The sequence below is a fragment of the Martes martes genome, assembly GCF_963455335.1.
Source record: "Martes martes genome assembly, chromosome: 10".
Lineage (NCBI taxonomy): Eukaryota > Metazoa > Chordata > Mammalia > Carnivora > Mustelidae > Martes > Martes martes.
The window spans coordinates 83,194,207-83,218,099 of NC_137898.1; the positions used below are offsets into that span (position 1 = coordinate 83,194,207).

At 33.6% G+C, this 23,893-nt stretch overlaps 2 protein-coding genes across 4 annotated transcripts in view; one reads left to right on the forward strand and one right to left on the reverse strand.

Annotated features, from left to right (window-relative positions):
* Positions 1-23,893, forward strand: part of CNTN5 (contactin 5) — a gene marked incomplete at both ends in the record, with an annotated part of 773,509 nt that overhangs the window by 374,473 nt on the left and 375,143 nt on the right. For all 3 annotated transcript variants that reach the window (XM_080816834.1, XM_080816835.1, XM_080816836.1), the window contains one exon: positions 23,525-23,728. In XM_080816834.1, the coding sequence (XP_080672960.1) occupies positions 23,525-23,728 (204 nt within the window). The remainder of the gene's footprint in view (positions 1-23,524; positions 23,729-23,893) is intronic.
* LOC308350518 (V-type proton ATPase subunit D-like) lies at positions 15,369-15,947 on the reverse strand (the record flags this gene model as incomplete). The annotated part of the gene is made up of 1 exon (XM_080815854.1): positions 15,369-15,947. The coding sequence occupies one exon, from the start codon at positions 15,945-15,947 to the stop codon at positions 15,369-15,371; it is 579 nt and encodes a 192-aa protein (XP_080671980.1).

The window sequence follows — 23,893 nt, forward strand, 5'->3', positions numbered from 1 at the left end:
AGGCTTGATTTGTGGCCTAATATGTGATCTATTCTGTAGAACATTCCATGTATATGTGAAAAGAATGTGTATTCTATTCTTATAGTTTTGGGGTAGAATATTCTGTATGTATCTGTTATGTTCATCTGGTCCAATGTGTCATTCAAAGACATTGTTTCCTTGATTTTCCATCTGGATGATCTATCCATTGTTATAATTCAAGTGTTAAAATCCCTACTATTTTATTGTACTACCATCAATTTCTCTCCTTATGTCTATTACTATTTGCTTTATGTATTTAGGTGCTCCAGTATTAAGTGTGTAGATACTTACAATCACTATATCCTCTTATTGGATTGATCCCTTTATCATTATGCAATGCCCTTCTTTGTCTCTTGTTACAGTCTGTTTTAAAGTCTATTTTGTTTGACATTAAGTATTGCTACACCATTTTTTTTTAATTTCTATTTGTATAGTGAATATTTTCCCATCCCTTCACTTTCAGTCTGTATTTTAGGTCTGAGGTGAATCTCTTGTAGGCAGCATATAGAAAGACCTCGGGTTTTTTTTTAATCCATTCCACCAGTCTTTGTCTTTTGATTGGAATATTTAGGCCATTTACATTTAAAATAATTATTGATAGGTATATACTTATTGCCATTTAAAAAAAATCTGGTTGTTTTTGCAATTCTTCTTTGCTCCTTTCTTCTTCTCTTGCTCTCTTTCTGTGATTGGTGAGTATATTAGTGTTTTGTTTGGCTTTCTCTCTCTTTATTTTTTGTTTATCTATCATAGGTTTTGAGTTTGTGGTTACCATGAGGTACATAGATAACATCCTAAGTAAATAGCAGCCCATATTAACTTGATGGTCATTTAGGTTCAAAGAAAAAAAAGAAAAAACTTTCTTCTTATTTTTCCTATTCTCTTCCCTTTTTTACTCCCTTCTCCACAATGCATGTTTGTGGAGAAGGGAGTAAAAAGGGAAGAGAAGGGATTGATTGCTGCTTTTAGGATTCTTTCTTTATTTTGAACCATTGACATATTGTTATGTGCTGTGCTGTTGGTTCATCTTGTTTGGAACACTCTGCTATTGGACTTGGATGTTTATTATGCTTGCTAGGTTAGGAAAGTTTTCAGTTATTATTTCTTCAAATACATTTTCTCTCTCTTCTTCTTCTGGGACCCTCTGTAATGCAAAGGTTCATTCACTTGATGTTGTCCAAGAGATATCTTAATTTATTTTCAATTATTAAAATTATTTTCCCTTTTTGCTGTTTAGCTTGTTTGCTTTCTATTAGACTGTCTTTCAGATCACTGATACATTCTTCTGCATCCTCTAATTTACTGTTGATTCCCTCTAGTGTGTTTTTATTTCAGGATGATATTCTTCACCTCTGATTGGTGCTTTTTAATAATTTCTATCTCTGTTAAAATTCTCTCTCAGTTCTTCCATTCTTTCCTCCTTCCCAATGAGTATCACATGATCATGAACTTAAATTATTTATCATATATATTGCTTATCTCTGTTTCATTTAATTCTTTCACTGTGTTTTTTTTTTTTTCTTGTTCTTTCTTTTGGAGCATATTCCTCTGTCTCTCCATTTTGCTCAACTTTCTGTGTTTTGTAAGGCAAAATGGCTACTTCTCCTAAGGTTGGAGTGGTCTTGTGTATGGTGGCCCCTATGCAAATTGTGCATGCTTAGTGACTTTTGCTGGCTGGCTAGCGCTGTGGCTGTATGGGCTAGTTACTTTTTAAGCTGTAGCTTTTAATAGAAAGAATTTTTTTAAAAAGATAGTGATAATAAAGGAAAATAATAAATTAAAAGAAGGAAGAAAAAAGAATAAAAAAGAAAAGAAAAAAGCAAGAAAGAAAAGAACAAAATCTAAAAAAAAATAAAAACAAGACAAATATTTAAAAAATAAAATAAATAAAATAAAAAAGTAAAAAAAAAAATAAATAAAACACAAAATGCTGGCTGGTTTTCTGTACCCCAGCACCACAGGGTACCTAGTGTGGGCTTGTGGACCCTGGCCTCTCTGAAGTCATAAGCTTCATGTGATAAACAGACCCATCAGTTATGTCACAGGGGCTATCTGTCATGGCACTGGGACCTCCAGTTATGGAGTCCGAGCCAGACTCTGCTCCAGTCTGGGCTTTTAAGATGGAGAGGAAGGGAGCACTCCTGCACTTCCTTGGCCCTTTTAAAGAACAGCTTTTCATCTGTGCACCAGTGTGACCAGGGCTGGTGTCGGTTTCAGGACCCTGAGATTGCTGAGGTCACAATCTCTCTGTGAGAAACAGACCTGCTTGTTGTGGGGTCTGAACCTGCCCCTATGAAAGCCAGAATCTGTTGCAGTCTGGGTGCTTGAGGTGGAGCAGAAGAAAGAATTCTGTGGTTCTCCGGCCTCTGTAAACCATAGCCTTTTTCTGTGCCCCAGTATGGCAACTTGCTGAAGTTGCAGGCTCCCCAAAAAGATCAGAGCTGCCTGGCATGGTATCTGGACTCTGCTCTGCCTCCAAGGTGTACTGGGAATGAAAACCATGCTGTTTCCCAGCCCCTCTCACCTGGGGAGCATTCCTGTACTTTCTTGCCCCTTGGCAGAATTCTAGTGTTGTTTCTTTCATATGCTACTGTTTTAAACTACAGGGTTATTTTCTGTGCTCAAGGACAGAAGGATCTATTATCACTCCCTCTGTACTATCTCTCCAGTTTGCAGCACTGGAGGTGAGGGTCGCCTTTGTAACTGGGTCTCTGCCTCTCTCACCATTCTTTCTGTCTTTGGTTGTTTAGTATCTGTTCAGTCAGCCCTCGGTTCTTCTTCAGGAGGAACTGCTCCATTAAGAACTGTAATATGATGTATTCCATGGAGGAGGTGAGCTCAGAGTCTTCCTATGTCACCATCTTAAACTGGAACTCTCTTTTTCTTTATTTTATGTGACAATCTTTGTCTTAACCCAAAGAGTTTTGCTGTATCTATGCAGTCCTCTATACAGAATCATTTTAAATTTTAACCAACTACACATATTAGTTGGCATATGTTTCAACTTAAATACCAACTGACAGCTGGTAAAAATTCCAATGTATATTGGAGGACCATGCACATATGATATAAACCATCAAGATATTATTGTTATAATTTATATAAATATTTTATAATTTATATAAACATTTTCTAAATTATTATTGCCACTTTATCCCTACTTCCAATCCTTTCAAAGAAGTAGGAGAAATATTAAAATATCAACATTTTTTCAAACAAAATGGACAATAATCCATAATGATATATATATCATATATCATATATATGTACATATGTGGTGTGTGTATATATATGTTATTAATTCTGGAAAATGGAAACATTTATGTTACAAAAGGATAAAAGGAAAGGAGAAAGTACATCCCCAATCCATATTTATCTTAACATACAGGAGATTAATAAATCAATAACAACCTGATATTTGGATTCTACAAAAATATGAGCTGGAAACAGTGTGTTGGAGCTAACCTTTTTCAATAAGAATTCTATAAACTGATTAAGCTCTGTTTTCTCATTTCTTTCAAGGATGGTGCATAGGTAATAATATTCTAAATGAATATAAAAGAAGTTAATTCATTAAATGCAATACATGCCTTATGGCATTAGGGATTAGATTTTTCTTTCAGTAAGAAATATATTGAAATCATTGCATGTCAAAATTATTTAGTCTTCAATGTTATTTTAATGACTGCAAAGAATTCCCCAAAAATAATATGATTTATTTAACCTTGACCTTGATGTTTGATATTTGAATATTTAAGAGATTTATTGTTGTAAATAGTTGTGCAATGACATTAATAGATATTTGTGTACATTCTAAATTATTCCTTTATGCTAAATTCCTAGATGTGGCATTTCCTTGTGAAAGAATCAGCAGTCATGGCCTTGATAAGTATTGTCAAAATGCCTTCCAAAAAGAATTCAACAATATAAATTAGCCTCATATAGTCATCTCTGCACTACTTGTGAAGCCTTGTTCTTAGTCCATTTGTGCTTTGTTTAATATTACCCTTTGCCAAACCTCTGAACTCCAAATTTTTAGACCTTGTTAGTCCTATGTAGAGGAGGTTGTGTATGAAGCAGGAAGAACAGTTGTATTCTCTGGTTCCTCTTTCATCCTATCTTACTGGAATCCAGTTCTCTTTTACTTTTGGAAAGGGCATTCACTGCCTTTCCCTCACATGTGTTCTGACTGCCCTTCTCTAGGTTCATTTTGTCCTTCCATCAAGAATAAAGATTTCCATTCCTCTATCAAATCTATTTCAAGGATAATACTTTGCAAAGTAGAAGGGCTCCAACTTCACAGCTCCAGCCTCTCTTCAACGTTCAGAAGGCACAGTCATTATTTTTACCTCCTGCTGAAGACGTGTAGAAGTGAAAAAAAAAAAAATCTTTACCAAGGATGATAAAGAGCAGGGGATGCAGAAATGAACATCTGTCTGCCCATTGGCTGATTCACTAAAAATGAAACTAGTATGTTACCTAAGCAAATAAATCCAGTGAGTTTTCTTTCAGATGTTTCAGTTAGTGAAGTTCTAAAACTATATATAGTTTTTTTTTTTTTCTTTCTTTCAGAGAGTCATAGGAACTAGGGCAGCACTATCCAATTAATCCTCTGAGTGGCTTCACCTTTTTCTTTTCCTTTATTCAAAAGGACAACGCCTGCTGTTAAGTGTTAAGCTGCAAGTAGCATTTTTGGACTTCATGAGAAGAAATCCAGACTCTCCCATAAAGGGTTATATTTGAACCTTATTAAAAAGCCCAAACAATATCAAATATCATAGCCTTCTATCTCTCTAGCCCGCTGATCTGTTGGCATCCCTGCCAGGGTCAAGGCACATGAAGGATAATAGTCTCTGGGGATCAAGCAGCCAGATGTGACTAAGAAAGTAAAAGAAAGTTAAATCTAAAGCACCACTGTCATCTTTGTCTCACCATATAAATAAATAAAACAGCCTTGGAGAGAATGGAATTCCATTGTCTTAAATGTGGGTTTCTCCTTAAACATAGCACAAAGCATTGAAATGTCATAGAAATGTATTCTTTCATTAATGGTCAAACAATAGAAAGCATGCATAGAATGCTTCTATGAGAGGCACAGGACTAAACTCATGCATAGATTAATCAAGTTAATACAGTACACATAAATAAGTTGCCATATTAGTTTTTATTTGCAGATGAAAATACCAAGGGGAAAAAGGAAAAAGATTCGTTAGCTATTCTGTGCTCTTCTAAAGTTTGTGTATTTAGGATAGACTTTTTAATTTTTTTAACGTCTTGTTAAGCATAATTCCTTTAGACCCATAAAAATATAATAAGACATGTGAATCTCATTAAAATATGCCCAAGTTTGATGGGGTGAAGACAAGTCAGCTCTTAGGTGCTGCAGAACCAAGATTGCTCTGCAAAGCCCGTCTGGAGGTTAGCGATATAAATGCTTTTTCTTATGCTGTTCTTATATTTTGCAAAGAGGCATTAAGCTAACAAGCATTGAAAATGAGTGCCCTTAGACATGGCAGATCATTCATTGGAACCGTTCTTCCCCTCAGGGAAAATGAAAATCTGGAGAGAGAGAACTGGCTGACCTCGCCCAATTAACACAGTACCGATGCAGGCAAGAATGGCCGGCAGTGACAGAACTGTGCTTCAGGGATGTGTGTTCCTGGGCTGCGGTCCAGGTTATGTCAACAAGGATCATTCTGGGTGCCATTTCTCTAGTTCTGTATTGGACACAAGAGAAAGACAGAAGGGGAAAAGATAAGGGAAAACTATGGGATATATATATATGTATGTGTGAGACCATATATATATATATATATATATATATATATATATATATAATGTACTTGAGAACTTTGCTTCTCCCTCAGGACATGAGCTCTTTCTGAGCCTATGTGCAGCTGCAGCCTGAGGCTTGCTAAACAGGTCAGAAAGATGGGAAAATACTGGAATAGCAGCATTGATTTTCCCATGGAAACTGATACTCCTAAATGTTACAACACTTCAGTCTGAAGTTTAACTAGTAGAAAGTCTTTAATCTAGAAATTGAACCAGGCAGCAGAAAACTGTAGGTTTTAGCATACATTGAAAATAAACATCATTATATTTTGTATCTTCCCTTGTATTTAATAAAGAAAATGAAAATTCCCCAAAACCTATTAAAGATGTAGCACCCTGCCTTCTGTTTTGGGATAATATTTATATCATGCAAGTGGATTCTAAAGCTTTTAAAATAAATATTGTCTCTTTTTTCTAAGAATGAGATCCAATGAAAGAAATAAAGAACCCAGATTTTGAATGGTTTTATGGAGAAGACAGTGTAATTCATGCTAATATAGTTTCTGTGCTAATATTTAAGAGTTTCTAAATCTGCAGTTACATAGGCCAAGTGGCACCCTGTATCAGGGAAGTGTTCATAGTTGTAATTATTCCCTGAGATTCTGGTTGCAACTATACTCGTGTCCCTTCTTCTCTGTCTTATAAGAAAAATCTCTATGTAATTGTATCAATCCTTAGTTTTAATTCTATAAAATTGAAATGACCACTAATATTATTACAAATAATAGAAAATGGTTAGCAAAATACCTGGCACATAGTGAGTGTTTACTATATTTAAAGGTACTACAACATGATATGACATGTATAAGAAAATTTCATTCTTTGGAACAATCAGATTTTATATCTCCTTTGGGAATCAAGGCATATGATGGGAAGTGAAAGAAAGTAGTAGTAGCCCTGAATTATTTTACGTCGTCAGACAAAAGAAAATGGTTATTAATTCAATGCCAATTGAGTTGGGATAACTTTGAAATTTTTATACTTGTATATAGACTGGTCCTGTATCAAAAATCTTCTTTAGCTAGAAATATTCTAAATTAATAACATAATTTCACATATTTTCATTTAGTGAATGTTTTCTAGGCATCAAGCATCAAGTCAGGTACTTCACTGAAGTCATTTCTGTTTAATCTTTATATAATACGAAGGACAGCATATCTCCATTTTTAAACAGGACAACAAAGACTGAGGAACATTCGTACCTTGCCTAAGGTTACACAGAGAATAAGTGGTAAAGGCAACGTTTAAAAAATTAAAAACTAGAATTCTAACTGAAAGAAATTACTTGCCTTGTATCTGAATTAATATATACATTATTTGACTCATTCTAGATTATGAGTTCTTAGGATTTATCACTTTTGGTAAACACTAACATTTGCGTAGCTTTTCCCAGAGTACACAGTTATGAACTGATATATCAACCATTCAGTGGTTCTACAATAACTTCTGTAGTCTAAGAAACTGTAAAAAAATATAGAAACTTGTAAGTCATGCTAATAAATGCCTTAAAACAATAATTTAATAATCTGGAAATTTCTCTAATTTAAGAAACCAATTTCTTTATAAGAAACCAATTTCTTTATCCTCTACTTAGCTCAGATCTCATGTACTTTAATTATTAAATTTTTTTCTCCTCCTATGTCTACAATAAATTTGCATTTTGTTCTCATTACTTTGAATTAAATTATATGGACTTAATTTTTAATACATTTAAATAAACTCAGGAAATACATATTTCATTATTTAAAAATCAGGGAGACTTTAAATGATTGAGTAAAGGAAGTAAATTAAATGCATTATTTCATATTTCACACATAACATATAGGTCTGTATGTTTGCAAGATTAATTATGCAAAATCAAACAAATATAAAACTCATGTGACTGAAATTTCTTCTACACCTTATATACTTTTATATGAAGAGAAAAATGATAATCTGATAATGTCCATGTTGTGTCTTTGTGTTGATATATATTCAACCCAGTATTTGACATATTTTTTATTTTGACAGTTTTTGGAAAATGGTCTGAAACATTATCAAAATATTAACATGTATTTGATTCATTAAATCAAAAGTAAATAATGTTCCTTGTGGTTTTGTACTATGAATATGATTGGGTCCTAATTCTAATTCAATTCAGCAAAACTTACTGAATATCTATTCTATATATGTACATTATAGAACTAAAATCATGAAAGGTACTCTGCCTTTAAAAACAAAATGAAAACTGAAATTAAGGCAGCTAGTTTTCACCTATCATCTATTTACCTATCACCTATCTATCATCTCTATCTATCTATCTATCATCATCTATCTATCTTCTATGAAATGAAATAGAAAGACATACAGTAATCACCAAATACCTCAAAGTTGGTTAATCAGGGTATTTCACTATTAGATTAATCTAGGTCACTGGTGCTCAAACAGGAATGACTTTCACCCCCATGGCATCGATAATATCTAAAGATATTTTTGATCATTATAACTGGTATAGGGGCAGGGAGAGGTTACAAAATGTATTAGCATGTAGTGGGTAGAAGGTAGAGGCCAGGGATGCTGGTAAACATCCTACAATGTACAGTACTGTCTTCCACAATTATCTGGCCATAAATGTCAGTAGTGCTGAAATTCAGAAACCTTGGTCTAGATCATAGGAAGCTTATTGCATTAAGATAATATTTTATATAAGTGATGTTTATACAATATGTACAGCTTAGTTTTTAGATCCTTAAAATATTAGTATTACTGGAGAGTACTCTCAGAAATAAAGATATTGAATAAATTAATGAACTACTGTTTAATAGAAAAAAAGGAAAAGAAAGTTATAGGATATGAACAAAGAAGAGTATGGGATTTCAAAGTTATTAAAATTGGAATGGCCCCATATAGGCCAGCACCCTAGTGTTCTCATAAAAATACTACTACATCATCTAATCATATAGTATTTATTTAGGCATAATATTACAATAATGCCAACACTATTAAGATCTCCTTGGTCACCTTCCACATACACATTTTCTTTTTTTCCCCTGATACAGTCATTGGTGGAAATATTGGTGTAGGAGAGTACTTGCCCATGCATAAAGCACAGCTATCATGCTGTGTTTTAAAATTTTGTTAATCTTATCTGAGGACTTCATCAGAGAGTTAATAAAATCAATGTATTGTTGCCATTCTATAGCAAAGATCCACCACTGGAAAGTATGTGCTCTTTTCCCCAGGTAGATTAAGTATTCATTTCGACAGCATTTCTTTTTAATTAAAATAAAAGTTCAGGCTAAGTGAAAAGTAATAAGACAGAAACTGTATAAAGATGCAAAATCCCAAAATGGTGGTCTTACAGCAAAAGAACTAATAAAAAAACAAGGATGACATGGTTTTTATTAGCAAGCATTCACCACAAACTTTGAATCAATAGTTTCCAGTAAAATAAACATAAGAAATAGAACGGTTCTTATAGGTTCTCCTAATTCATCATTTAAATTGTTTCTTTCATTTCCTCTCCCACTTCCAACATTTGTGAAAACAACTAATATTTATATTGTTACTTCTATAAATTCTATTTTCTTTATACCAAATGAATTGGCCCTATAAAATCCAGCCAACTGACTAGAATATTAATATTTGTGGTTTCATGTCCTTATCATATTATCTATCTTCTATCTATCCATCTATTATATATCTATCACTTATCTATTATAAAATGCATATATTCCCAAGGCTTCTGAGAAAACTTCCTCATAAATCACTTGATTATTTTATTTATTACTTTATGAAGATCAAAACTGTACTCAATATCTTAATTTCCAAAAGATTTATGTTATGATACATAGTAGGAAACATTCTCACTACTGCATTCATTCTCTATTCACTCAACAATTAATTAATTGTGTGCCAGTCACTTTTCACAATACTGAAGGGTATGGTGGTGAACAAAGTAGGTAAGGTTCCTGCCCTATGAAAACTCACATTGTGGTGCAGAAACAACAAATAAAATATAGAGATGGAGATGGAGCGACACACAGAGAGAGGTACACAGAGAGAGACAAAGATAAATTATTTGATAGAGCTGGTTTAGGTAAGCTGCTCAGGGATGACTGCCAAAGGGAGTCATTCATACAGAGACATGAAAGAACTAGTGAGTACACAAGTATCTGGGAGAAGAATGTTTCAGACTAAAGTAAAAAATAGCTCTCATGTCTTAAGTTGAAAATTGACATCAAGGCCAGTGTGGCTAGGATGGATTGAAGAAAGGAAAGATGGTGCTAAGGTTGAAGAGATAGCAAGGGCAAACTCATGAAGGGCCTTATAGAATTTATAAAACTCTATTACCAAAGGTTAAAGAAATAATATAAGAAAACATATGATATCACTAGTGATGAATTAACAAAACACTGCATTCATCATCAGAAAGAGATTTATAAACTACTTGCTGGGCACTGTAGTGAGTTGGAAACTATTTTAGATTACTAGACCAATGATACGAGATAACACTTTGGGGCAATTTCAGATATCCCCAACTATATTTAATGGAAATATGACATACTTCTTAAAGTTTCCAAATATAAATTAATTTTAATAATTGTATTTCTTTAATAGATGTCATATTTGTACAGTAAGCATATGACACAGCCCCACTCTAGATGAATATATAATCTGGCAGAGAAGATGATATATACACATAGAACAGAAAACAATGAGAGAACTTAGCCAACACTGATACAGAAGGAATGTGTTTTGTGGATGATAATTAAAGAGTAGGGAGACCATATAATTTATTTAATAATCAAACTGGAACATTTCTGCAAGTGAAAGGGGGGAACAATTAATAATCTTGCTGAGGAAAACAGTGCAAGTTTCACTGTTCCAAGTAAATCAAGACACAAGTTAGTGATATGTCTATAGAATTCCAGAAAAGGAGAGTTAATTGTAAATTAAAATGACTCCTGAAGTCTTCTTCAAGAAAATGATACCTGCACTTGGCTGTGTCTAGGATGTAACTAGGCAGAAGGAAGTTGAGAATAAATTCTAGTCTAGGGAAATAACATTGTAAGAGACATATCAATTTAACAATCACCCTATGATGAAGCTCTGATGATTGTGAAAAGTTACAGACTATTGGATGGTTAAGGAACAGGTGGGTTGAGGTATAGGAGTAGAACAGACTAATAGATTTGAAATCTCATGACAAAGTATCATACGAGAGAGTCATTTAAAATCTATTGGTAGGCATATGACATAAATAGAGTAAAACTACTCTTAAACTCCAGTTTAGTGTGAGATGGGACTATTAGAGAACAACATAGGATATAAAATGAACAGATATTTTAATTCTACATAATCTATATGTTGCATGATAAATTGGAACAAGAATAGTATATGGCTATATCATTGGTATGTAAAGTCAAACCCCATTTTTTGCATAAATATATTTTTAAGTAAGATTAAGTGTTTTATAAGATTTTTAGAGTGACTGCTAGATTGATTCTGCAAAGAGGGTAAACATAAAATTATACACTTACACACACAAATATATATATATACACACACACATATATATGTATAAAATATTTTATGTAAAAATAAGCACTTACGAACACTCCTATATTCCTAAAATTATCTATATATATATAACATTTTACGTAAAAATTAAAATTTTTATGTAAAATTTTTATGTAAAATTTTTATGTAAAAAATAAACATTTATGTAAAAATAAGCACTATGAACACTTCTATATTCCTAAAATTATCTTAGCACTTTTTATGAACTTTCTCCCAAAATTTTCTAATTATTTCTAATTATAATTATAATTATTTTATAGATGAATAAACAGAGCTGAAGAAGTCAGGTAATTCGAGAATACCACACAGCTGTTTAGGTGATGGTGAAAATATTCAAACACATTTTTGCATGGTATGAAGTCCACGACTTTTCTATGGCGCCACATTACCTTACATGTGCTCACTGAATTGAGTCTCATGTGGCTTAGTTCTTGCACAGAGGTCCCAGTTAAAATAGGAAGCTGAGTACTTACTAACACATCTCATTTCATTCTACTATGATCAGTGTTAGTACCACTGATACTATAAACTTTTGCTTCCACTAAAAATAAGAATTGAGTACTTGAATTAAAAAAAAAATCAATCTTCCTTTTCTGCCCATTTTCTACTTGATGTATCTTGGTATTTATTTGTTTGTTTGTTTGTTTGCTTTTTAATTTAAATTCCAGTTAACAGACAGTGTAATCTTAGTTCTAGGTGTAAAATATAGTGATTCATCACTTCCATACAACACCTGTGCTCATAAGAGTGAGTGCACTCTTTAATTCCCATCACCTATTTTACCCATTCCCCACTCCATAACCATCACTTTGTTCTCTGTATTTTAAAGTCTGTTTCTTGATTTGTTTCTTTTTTTTCCCCTTTGCTCATTTGTTTTAGTTTTTAAATTCCATATATGAGTGAAATCAGATGATATTTGTCTTTCTCTGGCTAACTTGTTTCACTTAGAATTATACCCTCTAGCTCCATCCATGTTTTTGCAAATGGCAAGATTTCATTCTTTTTAATGGCTGAGTAATATTCCATTATGCATGAGTGTGTATACACACACACACACACATACACATCATTTCTACTTTATCTGTTCATCAGTAAATGGATGCTGATGTAAATGGATGTAAATGGATGTAAATGTAAATGGATGTTTCCATAATTTGGCTATTGTAGATAATGCTGCTATAAACATTGGGGTACATATATTCCTTTGAATTAGTGGTTTCATATTTGGGTAAATACATATAGTTCAATTGCTGGATCATAGAGTAGTTCTATTTTTAACTTCTTGAGAAACCTCAGTACTGATTTCCACAGTGCCTGCGGCAGTTTGCATTCCCAGCAACAGTACAAGACCATTCTGCTTTCTCCACATTTTCACCAGCACCTATTGTTTCTTGTATTTTTTATTCTAACCATTCTGACAGGTGGGAGGTGATTTCTCATTGTAGTTTGCTTTGCTTTTCCCTGATGATGAGGAATGTTGAGCATCTTTTCCTGTGTCCTTTAGCCAACTGTATGTCTTTGAAAAAATGTCTGTTCATGTCTTCTGCCCATTTTTAGTTGGATTATTTGTTTTGGGCTGTTGAATTTTATAAGTTCTTTGCATATTTTGGGTACTAACCTTTCAGCAGATATGTCATTTGCAAATATCTTCTCCATTCCATAGGATGTCTTTTAGTTTTGTTGATTGTTTCCTTCACTGTGCAGAAGCCCTTTATCTTGATGGAATCCCAGTAGTTTATTTTTGGTTTTGTTTTCCTTGCCTCTGGAGACATATCTAGAAAAATGTTGCTATAGTCAATGTCAGAGAAATTACTGTCTGTATTCTTCTCTAGAATTTTGATTGTTTCCTGCCTCACATTTAGGTCTTTAATTCATTTAGTATTTATTTTTGAGCATGGTGTAAGAGTGGTCCAGTTTCATTCTTTTACATATTGCTGTCCAGTTTTCCCAGTGCCATTTTTAAAAAGACTGTCTCTTTCCCATTGGATATTCTTTCCTGCTTTTTCAGAGATTACTTTACCATAAAGTTCTGGGTCCATTTCTATGTTTTCTATTCTGTTCTATTGACCCATGTGTCTATTTTTGTGCCAATGCCATAATGTTTTGTTCACCATAGCTTTGCAATGTAACTTGAAGTCTAGAATTGTGATTCCTCTAGCTTTGCTTTTCTTTGTCAAAATTGCTTTGGCTATTCAGGATCTTCTGTGGTTCCATACAAATTTTAGGATTGTTCTATCTGTATGAAAAATACTGTTGATATTTTGATGGGGATTGCCTTAAATGTATAGGCTTCTCTGGATGCATACACATTTTAACAATATTTGTTCTCCCAATCCATGAGTGTGGGATGTTTTCCATTTTTTGTGTCCTTTTCAATTTTTTTAATTAGTGTTTTACAGTTTTCAAAGTACAGGTCTTTCATCTCTTTGGTCAGGTTTATTCCTAAGTATCTTATGGCTTTGGTGCAATTTTAAGTAGGAGTGATTCTTTGATTTCTCTTTCTGCTGCTTCATTATTGCTGTACTGTAATGCAACAGATTTCTGTACATTAAATTTATATCCTGTGACTTTACTGAATTTATATCGATTCTAGCAGTTTTTTGGTGGAGTCTTTGGAGTTTTCTATACAAAATATCATGTCAAATAGTGGGAGTCTGATTTCTTCCTTGCTGATTTGAATGTTTTTTATATATTTTTGTTGTCTGACTATTGTAGCTAGGACTTCCAGTACTATGCTAAATAACAGTGGTGAGAGTGGACATTCCTGTATTTTTCCTGACCACAGAGGAAAAGCTTTCAGTTTTTCTCCATTGAGCATGATATTAGCTATGGGTTTTTCATAAGTGACCTTCATTTTATTGAGAAATGTTTCCTCTAAACCTACTTTGTTGAAGGTTTTTATCATGAGTGGATGTTGTACTTTATCAAATGCTTTTTCTGCCTTTATTGAGAGGGTCATATGGTTCTTGTCCTTTCTTGATTAATGTGGTGTATCACATCGATGAATTTGTGAATATTGAGCTAAACTTGCAACTCAGGAATAAGTCCCACTTGATCGTGGTGAATGATTTTTTTTAATGTATTGTTGGATTTGGTTTTCTCATATTTTATTGAAGATATTTCTTGAGTTCCATTTAAGCAGTTTGTGTGCAGTCACAAGTTTCTTCCGGTGATCCTCATAAATCACTCTCTTATTTTTACTTTTAACAGTAACTGCCTAAATCAGCAGTTTCCACAAAACAACTGGTTTGTATTCTTGGAATTTGGAGTAATTCCTCCAGATGTATAGTTTTCCTATTTCTAAAACCAAAATTTTTAACTGTCTTGGGTTGCAAGGAAATTATACGTTTTTTTTCCATTTTTAACTCATTTTACTGTTTATACATTGTCACATTAAAATTGACAGAACTCCCATGATAGATAGAACAAAAACCTGTCATACAAGAAAAAATAGTGAAGGTTTCATAAAGCTTAAGAGAAGTACCATGGTAACACAAGGATGATGCAACAATTTCAGATGACAGTGTCAAGGTGTTTGAGTGGGTAGGAAAAAAGGGTGCTACAGGGACATTTGGCCTGAGACCACTGCTGCTTCCTAAGAATTTCCAAATGTGCTTGGTAAGCAGGTTACTTGTAACAGATGTAAGTGGAGTAGGGTACCACTTCTGCAGAATAAATTCTGCCAGTTCCTGGGAAGCATCTACAAATCTCATCCTGATAAATGGTTGCTGAAGATGATTTTGCAATGGTAGTCCCATGACCAATATCCAGGGAAATTTTACCACCAGTGAAATTCTTGGACCAAAAACTAAACGGCTACATATACCAAACCTACACATTGTGAATTAAAATGGTGCCATGTTAGGGCTTATGATAGAACCAGACCAGGAAAAATTATTCAAGCAGAAGATCTTCATTCTTCTCTTCAGTCAAAAGATTAACAGGCTCCATCACCTCTCCAGCTGCCCTCTATTGCTCCAAGTCCTTCTCCAATTTTCCTGGAGAATCTTTTCCTTCTTTATTTTCTTTAACCTATAGAACTCTTCTGGCTCTCTCTCATCCAGCTCTCTGATGATATAAGCAAGGGTATGTTCAATTCCAGGAACAACGGTATATGAAATATCATTTACACATTTGTTGGTTATCTTACTAGCTTCATCCAAAGTAACAAAGGAAGTTTGAAGGGAAACTATTTCTATCAGTAATTCCACTGCTTTGACATAATTTCTCTTTAATTTAGCCAATTGTTCTCCACCTCTGGCTAAACCAGCTAGTTTATAACTGTCAGTTCCTTCATGGTAATGTTCAAATACTGGCAAAATAACACCTAATACATTATCTTTCTTAGCTAGAATCTTCACATGGGCTTTATTTACATTTTGGATAACTGTGGTGTCCACATCCCCTGTTACGAACTTGGTCTCAGCAAGAGAAAAGGAAGCTTCTCTCATCACTTCACCCATCAGCACTTTAGTCTCTATTATCTTCTTTAGGATCTGTTGAAAACAAAGAGCTAAGGCATCAGACATTTTCTTCAGGAGGTTTCAACCTGTCTGTGCTCCTTTTAATCGAGACTTCATGATGGTCTGTGCCATGCATGAGGGAAAGATTGTAATTTGGTCTTTGCCCTACATTATGATGGTGATTGTTCCACTCAGTCCCCTGGCCAGGCATTGGTGGCTGCAACAATCTCCAGCCACAGGATCTTCCCCTATGGGGTCAGCTGTTTGTTGAAATTATAGTGTTTTTATTTCAGCTATTATAGTTCCTACTAGTCTTATGAATTTGGAAAATATCACTGAGTTTATCACCAGAGTTAATTAACAAACAAGAAATAGATTTACAAGGAAAAAATAATAATAAAACCCACACTTGTGGAAAATATCTAAGCAATCCATACTAAACAAATAAGTCTGAACAAGTTGAGTTTTTAAGAAATAAATCCCTTCTGTATCCAGGAATTAGAACTGTTAAACTTTAAGATGGTAAGGCACTAAACAAAGAAAAGCCAGTTTACAAAACTGAAAACTTCTGGGCAAATAAGTAAAACAGAAAAGGGGAAATTTGGAAAAGTAATTAAATCAGGAATAACCAAGATATCTTCCCCATTCTAATCTTTTATGTCCAAAGGATATGCATGCCTGAATATCTAACACTTGTATCTAACATGAATATTAGGCTCACAATAATGATCACAATTAATTATTTTAATGATATTAATTTTAAAAGGCATATTCCTATTTTAAAATGTGTTCTTGAATTTTTCAGAAAACCCTACTATTCAAATTGGACTTTATAATAACATCTAGTTCACAGGCAGATTAATTTGAAGAGATTAACTCCATGGAGGCTAAGATAATTATAAATGTAAATATATATAAATGTAATTATGAAACTCAAAACCACCTGATTTTTGCAAGAAATCCCTTATAAAATTATAAAGAGCATACATTTCAAATTGTTCTTGTACCATTTATATTGTTAGTATAAATCATACCAACATTTCTATTTTTTTCAAAGAAATCAACTAAAAAAAGTCTAGCCAAAAGTTTCATGCTACATGAATTCATACAAATAGAAGTTTGAAGATTTATTACAGTGATTATATCTCAACAAAGATAAATATGTATTTTATGATTAGGATTTTTTTTTCTGAAACAGGTGGGCCATAGGGATAAACCTCCAAAGCAGAAAATAAACCATTTCAGTGTCTTTTGATAAATAGACAATATCCACTATTTCTATATGGTGCATGAAAATGTGACAAATAAATTACCTTCATTAAAGATTTGCATGAAGGATTAATGAGTATTAGTTAAGCCATAAAAGCACAAAGAACGTTTATGAAAAATTACATTGAGCATAAGAATGTGAGTGGGAGAGAATCTTGTTATAATAGTTTACCTTACCTGAAGATTCTCTACTGCACCTATGTAATAAATGTAACTTAAAAGCAACCAAATTTCCACATTTAACATGCAAAATTTAGGCAAATCACAATTCTATAGGGTTTTGTCCTCTGTGAGTTACTTACTAGAAGGGGGATAAATCATAAAACTCATATTTGTTTCTGTTAATATTTATCCTGCAATAAGTCTTCAAATATGCACCATAAAATTTGCATAGCATTAAATTAAAAGAGGTAAAGATATCTTAAAAAATTCACCATCAATAAAAAATATTGAGTGTTTTGAATATTTACCTTATGAATTTTCTTTTTCTTTCAATACATAGAACAAAATTAAAATTTAATTATTTTACTTATGTAAAAATGACAAATACCTTTTGGATAGAAGATCATATTTTACCGAATAGCACAGAAAAATGAGAAAACTTTTTTTTAATCAAGGTTTCCATTTTTCTCCCTTTGGAATATTACCCAAGATTAATGCTATTTACTCATCAAGCACTGCCATCTTGTGGACTCTTGATTCTAGAAAATACAGGTTAATATAAAAATTATAAAGTATGAGACTTTTGGGATGTTAAATATTTGGAAAATTCTATAAATCTCAATGTTAGAGGAGATCCATGTTTGTAATCATGCAATAATATTGCTTTTACCCCCATGGACATCTGCATTTTAGGCACACTCTGCTGCTGTTTTACAACAGGTTTCTGTGCCAGCAAGATACATCCTTACCATGTTACATAGGTAAGACTGGTGTGGCCCTCTGACAGTTTAATTAGGTTGTGACTCAATAAGAATATCTAGAAACCTGCTTTTGTCTGGTAAATGGAATTTAGGTACTGCTCTGTTACTATGAAGCATCAAGGTTTTGATTTGCGAAATTAGACCCCATATCATATATATTTCAACCTAATAAGTACTTGAAACCCCTATTAACCATGTTTTCTTTATTTATTCAAATAAAAATTTATGTTTAATAAGAATTCTTAGTCAAATTTTGATTTCTGTTTCTTAGTTTGCTCATCATAAAACTGAGTTACCTATCCTTGTAAGGATTACATAAATTAATATACATAGAGCACACTTTCTGGTACACACTAAGTGTTATACAAGTTTACTGGATGCTACTGGTGCCCCACCCAGATCTCCTTTACCTGTTTAATATGCCTATCAAGCAGCTGCCCCTTCTCCAGAGAATTTCCCTTTTCCAGGGAATTGCCTTCCAGCCCTTATGGCACCTCACCTACCTCAGTCAGCAGCCAATATCCAAGAGGCTGAATCTTTTTACCTTCCACTGCAGTACTCACCAATTCTGCAGTTAAATTTGTGTTCCAGAGTCACAGGTAGGATTAGTCTTAAACTAATCTCTGGCAGGAACCACATCCTTGCTTAGCTGATTTTTCCCCCTTACTGTTTCCTGCCTTTCTTAATTCCTTCTCCTGGGAACAACTCATCAATAAATTACATTCAAGTAATCTCCTTCTCAGATTCCGTTTCTACAAAACTGACCTTCACTGTTGTTATTATTATTACTAGGTGGTCTAATATTTTGATTTAATGAAAATGAATTTAAATTACCTTGGTTATGCCTAATGGATGGCTCACACAGTCCTCCAGTAATTCTCCATGCATGTCTTTTCTTTAAGGTAAACTCTGGATAAGCACATTGAGGTGATCTTCCCTAGCAAAATTCTAGAATACATATATTCTGTTGTTGATTAAGAGCTGGGATCTCTGGGCTTTGACAGTGAATTGTGAAAAGTCTAGAGTGAATGCTTTTTAATGCAAAGTTCCACGCCTAGGTTGAACTTGTGCCACTGAGGAGCATACTGGTAAATAAATGCTGGTCCCTGACCTGATGGAGTTTACAACTCAATAAAAATAATTTAAAAAGCCCTTAGCAAAGCAAGAAATTTAGGTTGCCTTTTGAAAAGAGTTAGCAATGACCTTTATATCTAGACACAGGGCTCTTGGGATTTAAAAACAAAAAGTCCGCTGCTGTGTGAAGCATTCCACAGAGAAAGTAAAAATAGCTTACAGTCACCCACGTAGTGTAATTGCTTGAACTCTATGACTTGGAATTCACTTACTCAGATTCATTTGAGTACAGATCATGAGAAAATGACAATTTACTACTGTTTCTATTACAAATAGTCTTTTCTTTATCTTTTATTTTGCTAAAGGTGTTTTGAGTTATATGCATATAAAATTTTATTTTGTCTTGGTGACATATTATAATGTTGAAGCAAAACTCTGCTGTTTCTGACTCTAAATAATAAACTAATGAAAATACATGTCTCATAATTTTTTTTGAAAAAAGGGGAATTACTACTTTGTTTTGTTCAACAAAGATAACTGAAATGTAGAGTAATAATATAACCTACCTTTGTATTGAAGCAATTTCATTTTTTTAAACATGACAAATGTTCTCCCATATTCTTGACATCGTTAAAAATGTCTTGATTCCCTAAGCACTAACCAAGTGTCAGGTAGACAGCTTTATTCTATTATTATTCTCAAGATCTTTGCCTCTAGCTATGTTTTATAGGTGAAACACTTGGCACTTGTAGAAATTAAATCCAAATGTACAAGGTTAAAGGTGAATCTGCATTGTATCGTACCCTGCATTACACCAGGTCATTTATCCTGACCTAACAGCTATTCTTACTGAATAGTTACATTGAACACTCTCATTTAAGTGGCTTACCATAGTCCTCAGCACAACATATAACATAAAGCTTACTATCCCATTTTATGGATACTGAAACAAAGATTCAGAAAAATCAGAATATAATAATTTAAGTGGCATGATATAATGATAAAATATAGGTTTAGAGTGAGTTGGACAAATTTGAATTTTTCCTCTGATATGTAATTAGTCTTAATTTTCTACTGTTTCCCTTACCTGTTTGAACCCCAGACTTTTGATAATGAAGATGATTATTATTATAAAAATAATAATAACTCACTACATCTAGTTCTGTAGTACTAACCTTACACAAAATATCTCATTTAACCTACAATTTCCTCCATTTTATAGATGAGAAGAGTAAAACTTTAATAAAGTTGAATAACTTGCCCGAAGATGCATAGTCAGTAGATCACACAGGCATCTCTGAAATTCTGATTCTTGTGATTGTGAAGTCCATGGTCTAATTCACATGATTCTGCCTTCTAACAGAAGTGGGGTGATGGGGTTGGTGGGGTTGGAAAACAATGTAAAGTGTGTCATTCGTAGTAAAGTCTTAAGTCATTTCCTTTCCCAGTCCCTGGGAATATCCTAAGGAGTGTCCTGTATATAAAAATTTAACGCTATTTAATTGTTGACACTTCCAGTTACCTTGATCTCAGTCCTCATCCTAAATCTATCAGCCAATATAATTTTTATATATGATCCGTTTATAACTTGAACTGCTGAGTCAGCTTCCTCAACAAAATGTCAGTGATGGTGTCTAACCACAGGAAAAATGATTGACAATCGTGGAGGCTTTAACTTGAGAGAGAAGTTGGACCACCTCAAAATTTAATGCCCCTTAAATTTTGCCTAATTTACCTGGTAGAATAAATCATAAAAAAAAACTTCATAGTAACTTTGTAAACATGACCTTTTGTCTTCTGTTCACAGACAATACATTCCAGACTGTTAAATTGCCTACATTATTTCTCAGTGTCTGTATTTAGCCTCACTTCAAATGCTATCTTTGACTCATATTCTCAAGGCCAAATAAGTCTTTACTTTTTACTGAGATTTGAGTGCTATAGACCTACCCACAATGCCTCTAAATCCTCAACTGCAGCCTGATTTTGATCCCCATTCATTTATTAAAGTTGCCATTCAGTGATATTCCAATGCCAATCTTAGGTAACATTTCCCTTTATTTTACTGGGTTTTTTTCCTTGTTTGACATTATTTAATCTTATGGAAATAATTAAACCATTGGCACCTATACCACTGCATTTTCTTTATTCCCTTGTAATCTTTCTAGCAGTCTCTTCTCTCTTACCCTGTTTAATACTTTCTTACTTGTATTTAGATGTTTGTGCTTCCTGGAGTATCTCCTCACTCTATCTACCCCTCTTAATTTGTCTCACCTACTTAATTGGATTCAATTATACCAATATACTGACAATTCTCAAATTTAACCTTCACCTCAGATTTCCTTTCCTGGACTTCAAACACGTATTTTCCAGATGCTAGAACTACTTACCCAGATTTGCTTTGCAGACTTCCAACTTAAAAATGTGCTGAAAATGAAACAATAATCTTTCTCCTTAAACTAGTTTGACTTGGTGTATTTCCATTGAACTTCTTGGACCATCCTCTTCCCAGTCACTCAAGGAAGATATGGGTATTCCTAGACTAGTACTATTTGTCTCTTTCTTTGCCTTACCTTTGATATATTTCTTGGACCAACATCTTTCTTCCCATTTTTATGATCATGATTCTGATTTCAGATTTCTTCAGCCTTCACTGTTAGTATGCAATATCATCTTATTGTTCTCTCCTGCAATTAAATCCAACCTTTGCAGAATCACCAGAATAACCTATTAATGTATCTATCTATATCAACCCTTTCTTGAAAAACATCCAGTTGTACCATATTACATATAAGACTGACCACAAGCTTCTTAATATAAGATACACGCACCATGGTAATCTTTGTTTAATTATTTGGATTTACCTCTAATCTCTCCAACCTCTTCTCTTACCACTCCTTTTCATGAAATTGTCAGTCCAATAACACAAAACTGTTTGTGGTTGTCCATTCATACCATCTAATCCTTGTGTGAATGAACCTTCTCTTGGCTTCTTTATTCAAATATACGTTTGCCTTATCAATTTCTCTAATAACAGATATTATATCAAATTTTATTTGCCAAAATTTGGGGCACCTGGGTGGCTCAGTAAGTTAAGCCTCTGCCTTCAGCTCAGGCCATGATCTCAGGGTCCTGGGATCGAGCCCCGCATCTGGCGCTCTGCTCAGCAGGGAGCCTGCTTCCCTTCCTCTCTCTCTGCCTGCCTTTCTGCCTACTTGTGATCTCTCTCTGTCAAATAAATAAATAAAAATCTTTAAAAAAACTTAAAAAAATATTTTTTATTTGCCAAAATTAAAATCCTAGTTTTACTCCACCCATATCTCCAAAGAACTGCTCTTTCTGTAGTCTGTCCGTTTTAGTAAAAGCAAATACATTCTTCTAGTTGCTCAGTGAATCGGGCCCCAAACCTAAATCCTTGAGTAGTCTTTTTCTCACATTTCATAATGAATCCGTCAGCAATTCCTGTCAACTCCCCAATCACATTTTTACCAGAAACAATACTGTCACTACCATCACCACTCTAATACAAATCATTTCTTTCATGGCTTTTTTGAAAATAGTCTCTTAGACTAGTGGGCATTATTCCTCCTGCTTCTCCTCTGCATGCCTACTTTGTCCTCACATTGTCTTTTCTCTACCCACTAGTCAGAGAGAACTTTTGAAACAAACTCACATGTTCTTCTCACCTCTATCACTCTCTCTTTTAACGTGCTTTAGTTTTCTTCATAGCACTTATCACCACTTGACATACACTTGTGTGTTCATGGTTTCTTCCCACTAAAATGAAAACTCCATGAGACCACAGACTTTCTTTTTCCCCCACTTAGAAAAATGCCTAATCTTTTGTGACTCTCAACCAGTATTTTTGCATAAATGAGTAAATGAATGTAGCTTAGGTGTCTCTTATTTCAGGTAGTTTTCACTGCTTAGCATGATTGCTTAGGTACCACTCTCCCATGCCTTCTATACAATAGAGTACATATCTCCATTTCTTTATTCCATATTGAGTGATAGGCTTGGGTAAATCTCTCATTAGGTTGATCTTTGAGAATGAGAAACTATCTCTCTCATCTTTTTAATTTCAGTGGTATCATAGTGCCAATCATCCAACACACATTTAACACACTGGAATTGAATGGATGGATAGATGGATGGATGACGGATAAATGTTAAACAGCCTTTAGAAACATTTAAAATCTTCTTAGAATCATTAAGAAAAATAGTCCTTTGAACATAAAATACTAAATTATATAGGTATCTGGATCAAATATATATGGCCTTACAATACATCTAACACAGTTAATAATTTGCTGTTTGAGATTTAACTGTTAGTAAAATAATCTGTATATTTCAACAATGAATTTTGTGTATTTTCAGAGATCATCTATAGCTGGGTATTTAATGAGTTCCCTTCCTTTGTGGTGGAGGACAGCCGGCGGTTCATTTCCCAGGAGACAGGCAATCTGTATATTTCTAAAGTCCAATCATCAGATGTTGGCAGCTATATTTGTCTGGTGAAAAACACAGTGACTAATGCTCGAGTACTTAGTCCTCCAACGCCACTCACTCTACGTAATGATGGTAAGTTGCATGGCCTGGATTAAAATGGTCAGCCACCTCAACTGTGAAAAATAAAGATGTATTTTTAAACATGTAAGCCTAATACAAATATTTTTAATTGTCATATTTAAGCATTCTATGCTTTTAGTCTGAGATTACGTATACCTTAGAATAAAAATTTTGACA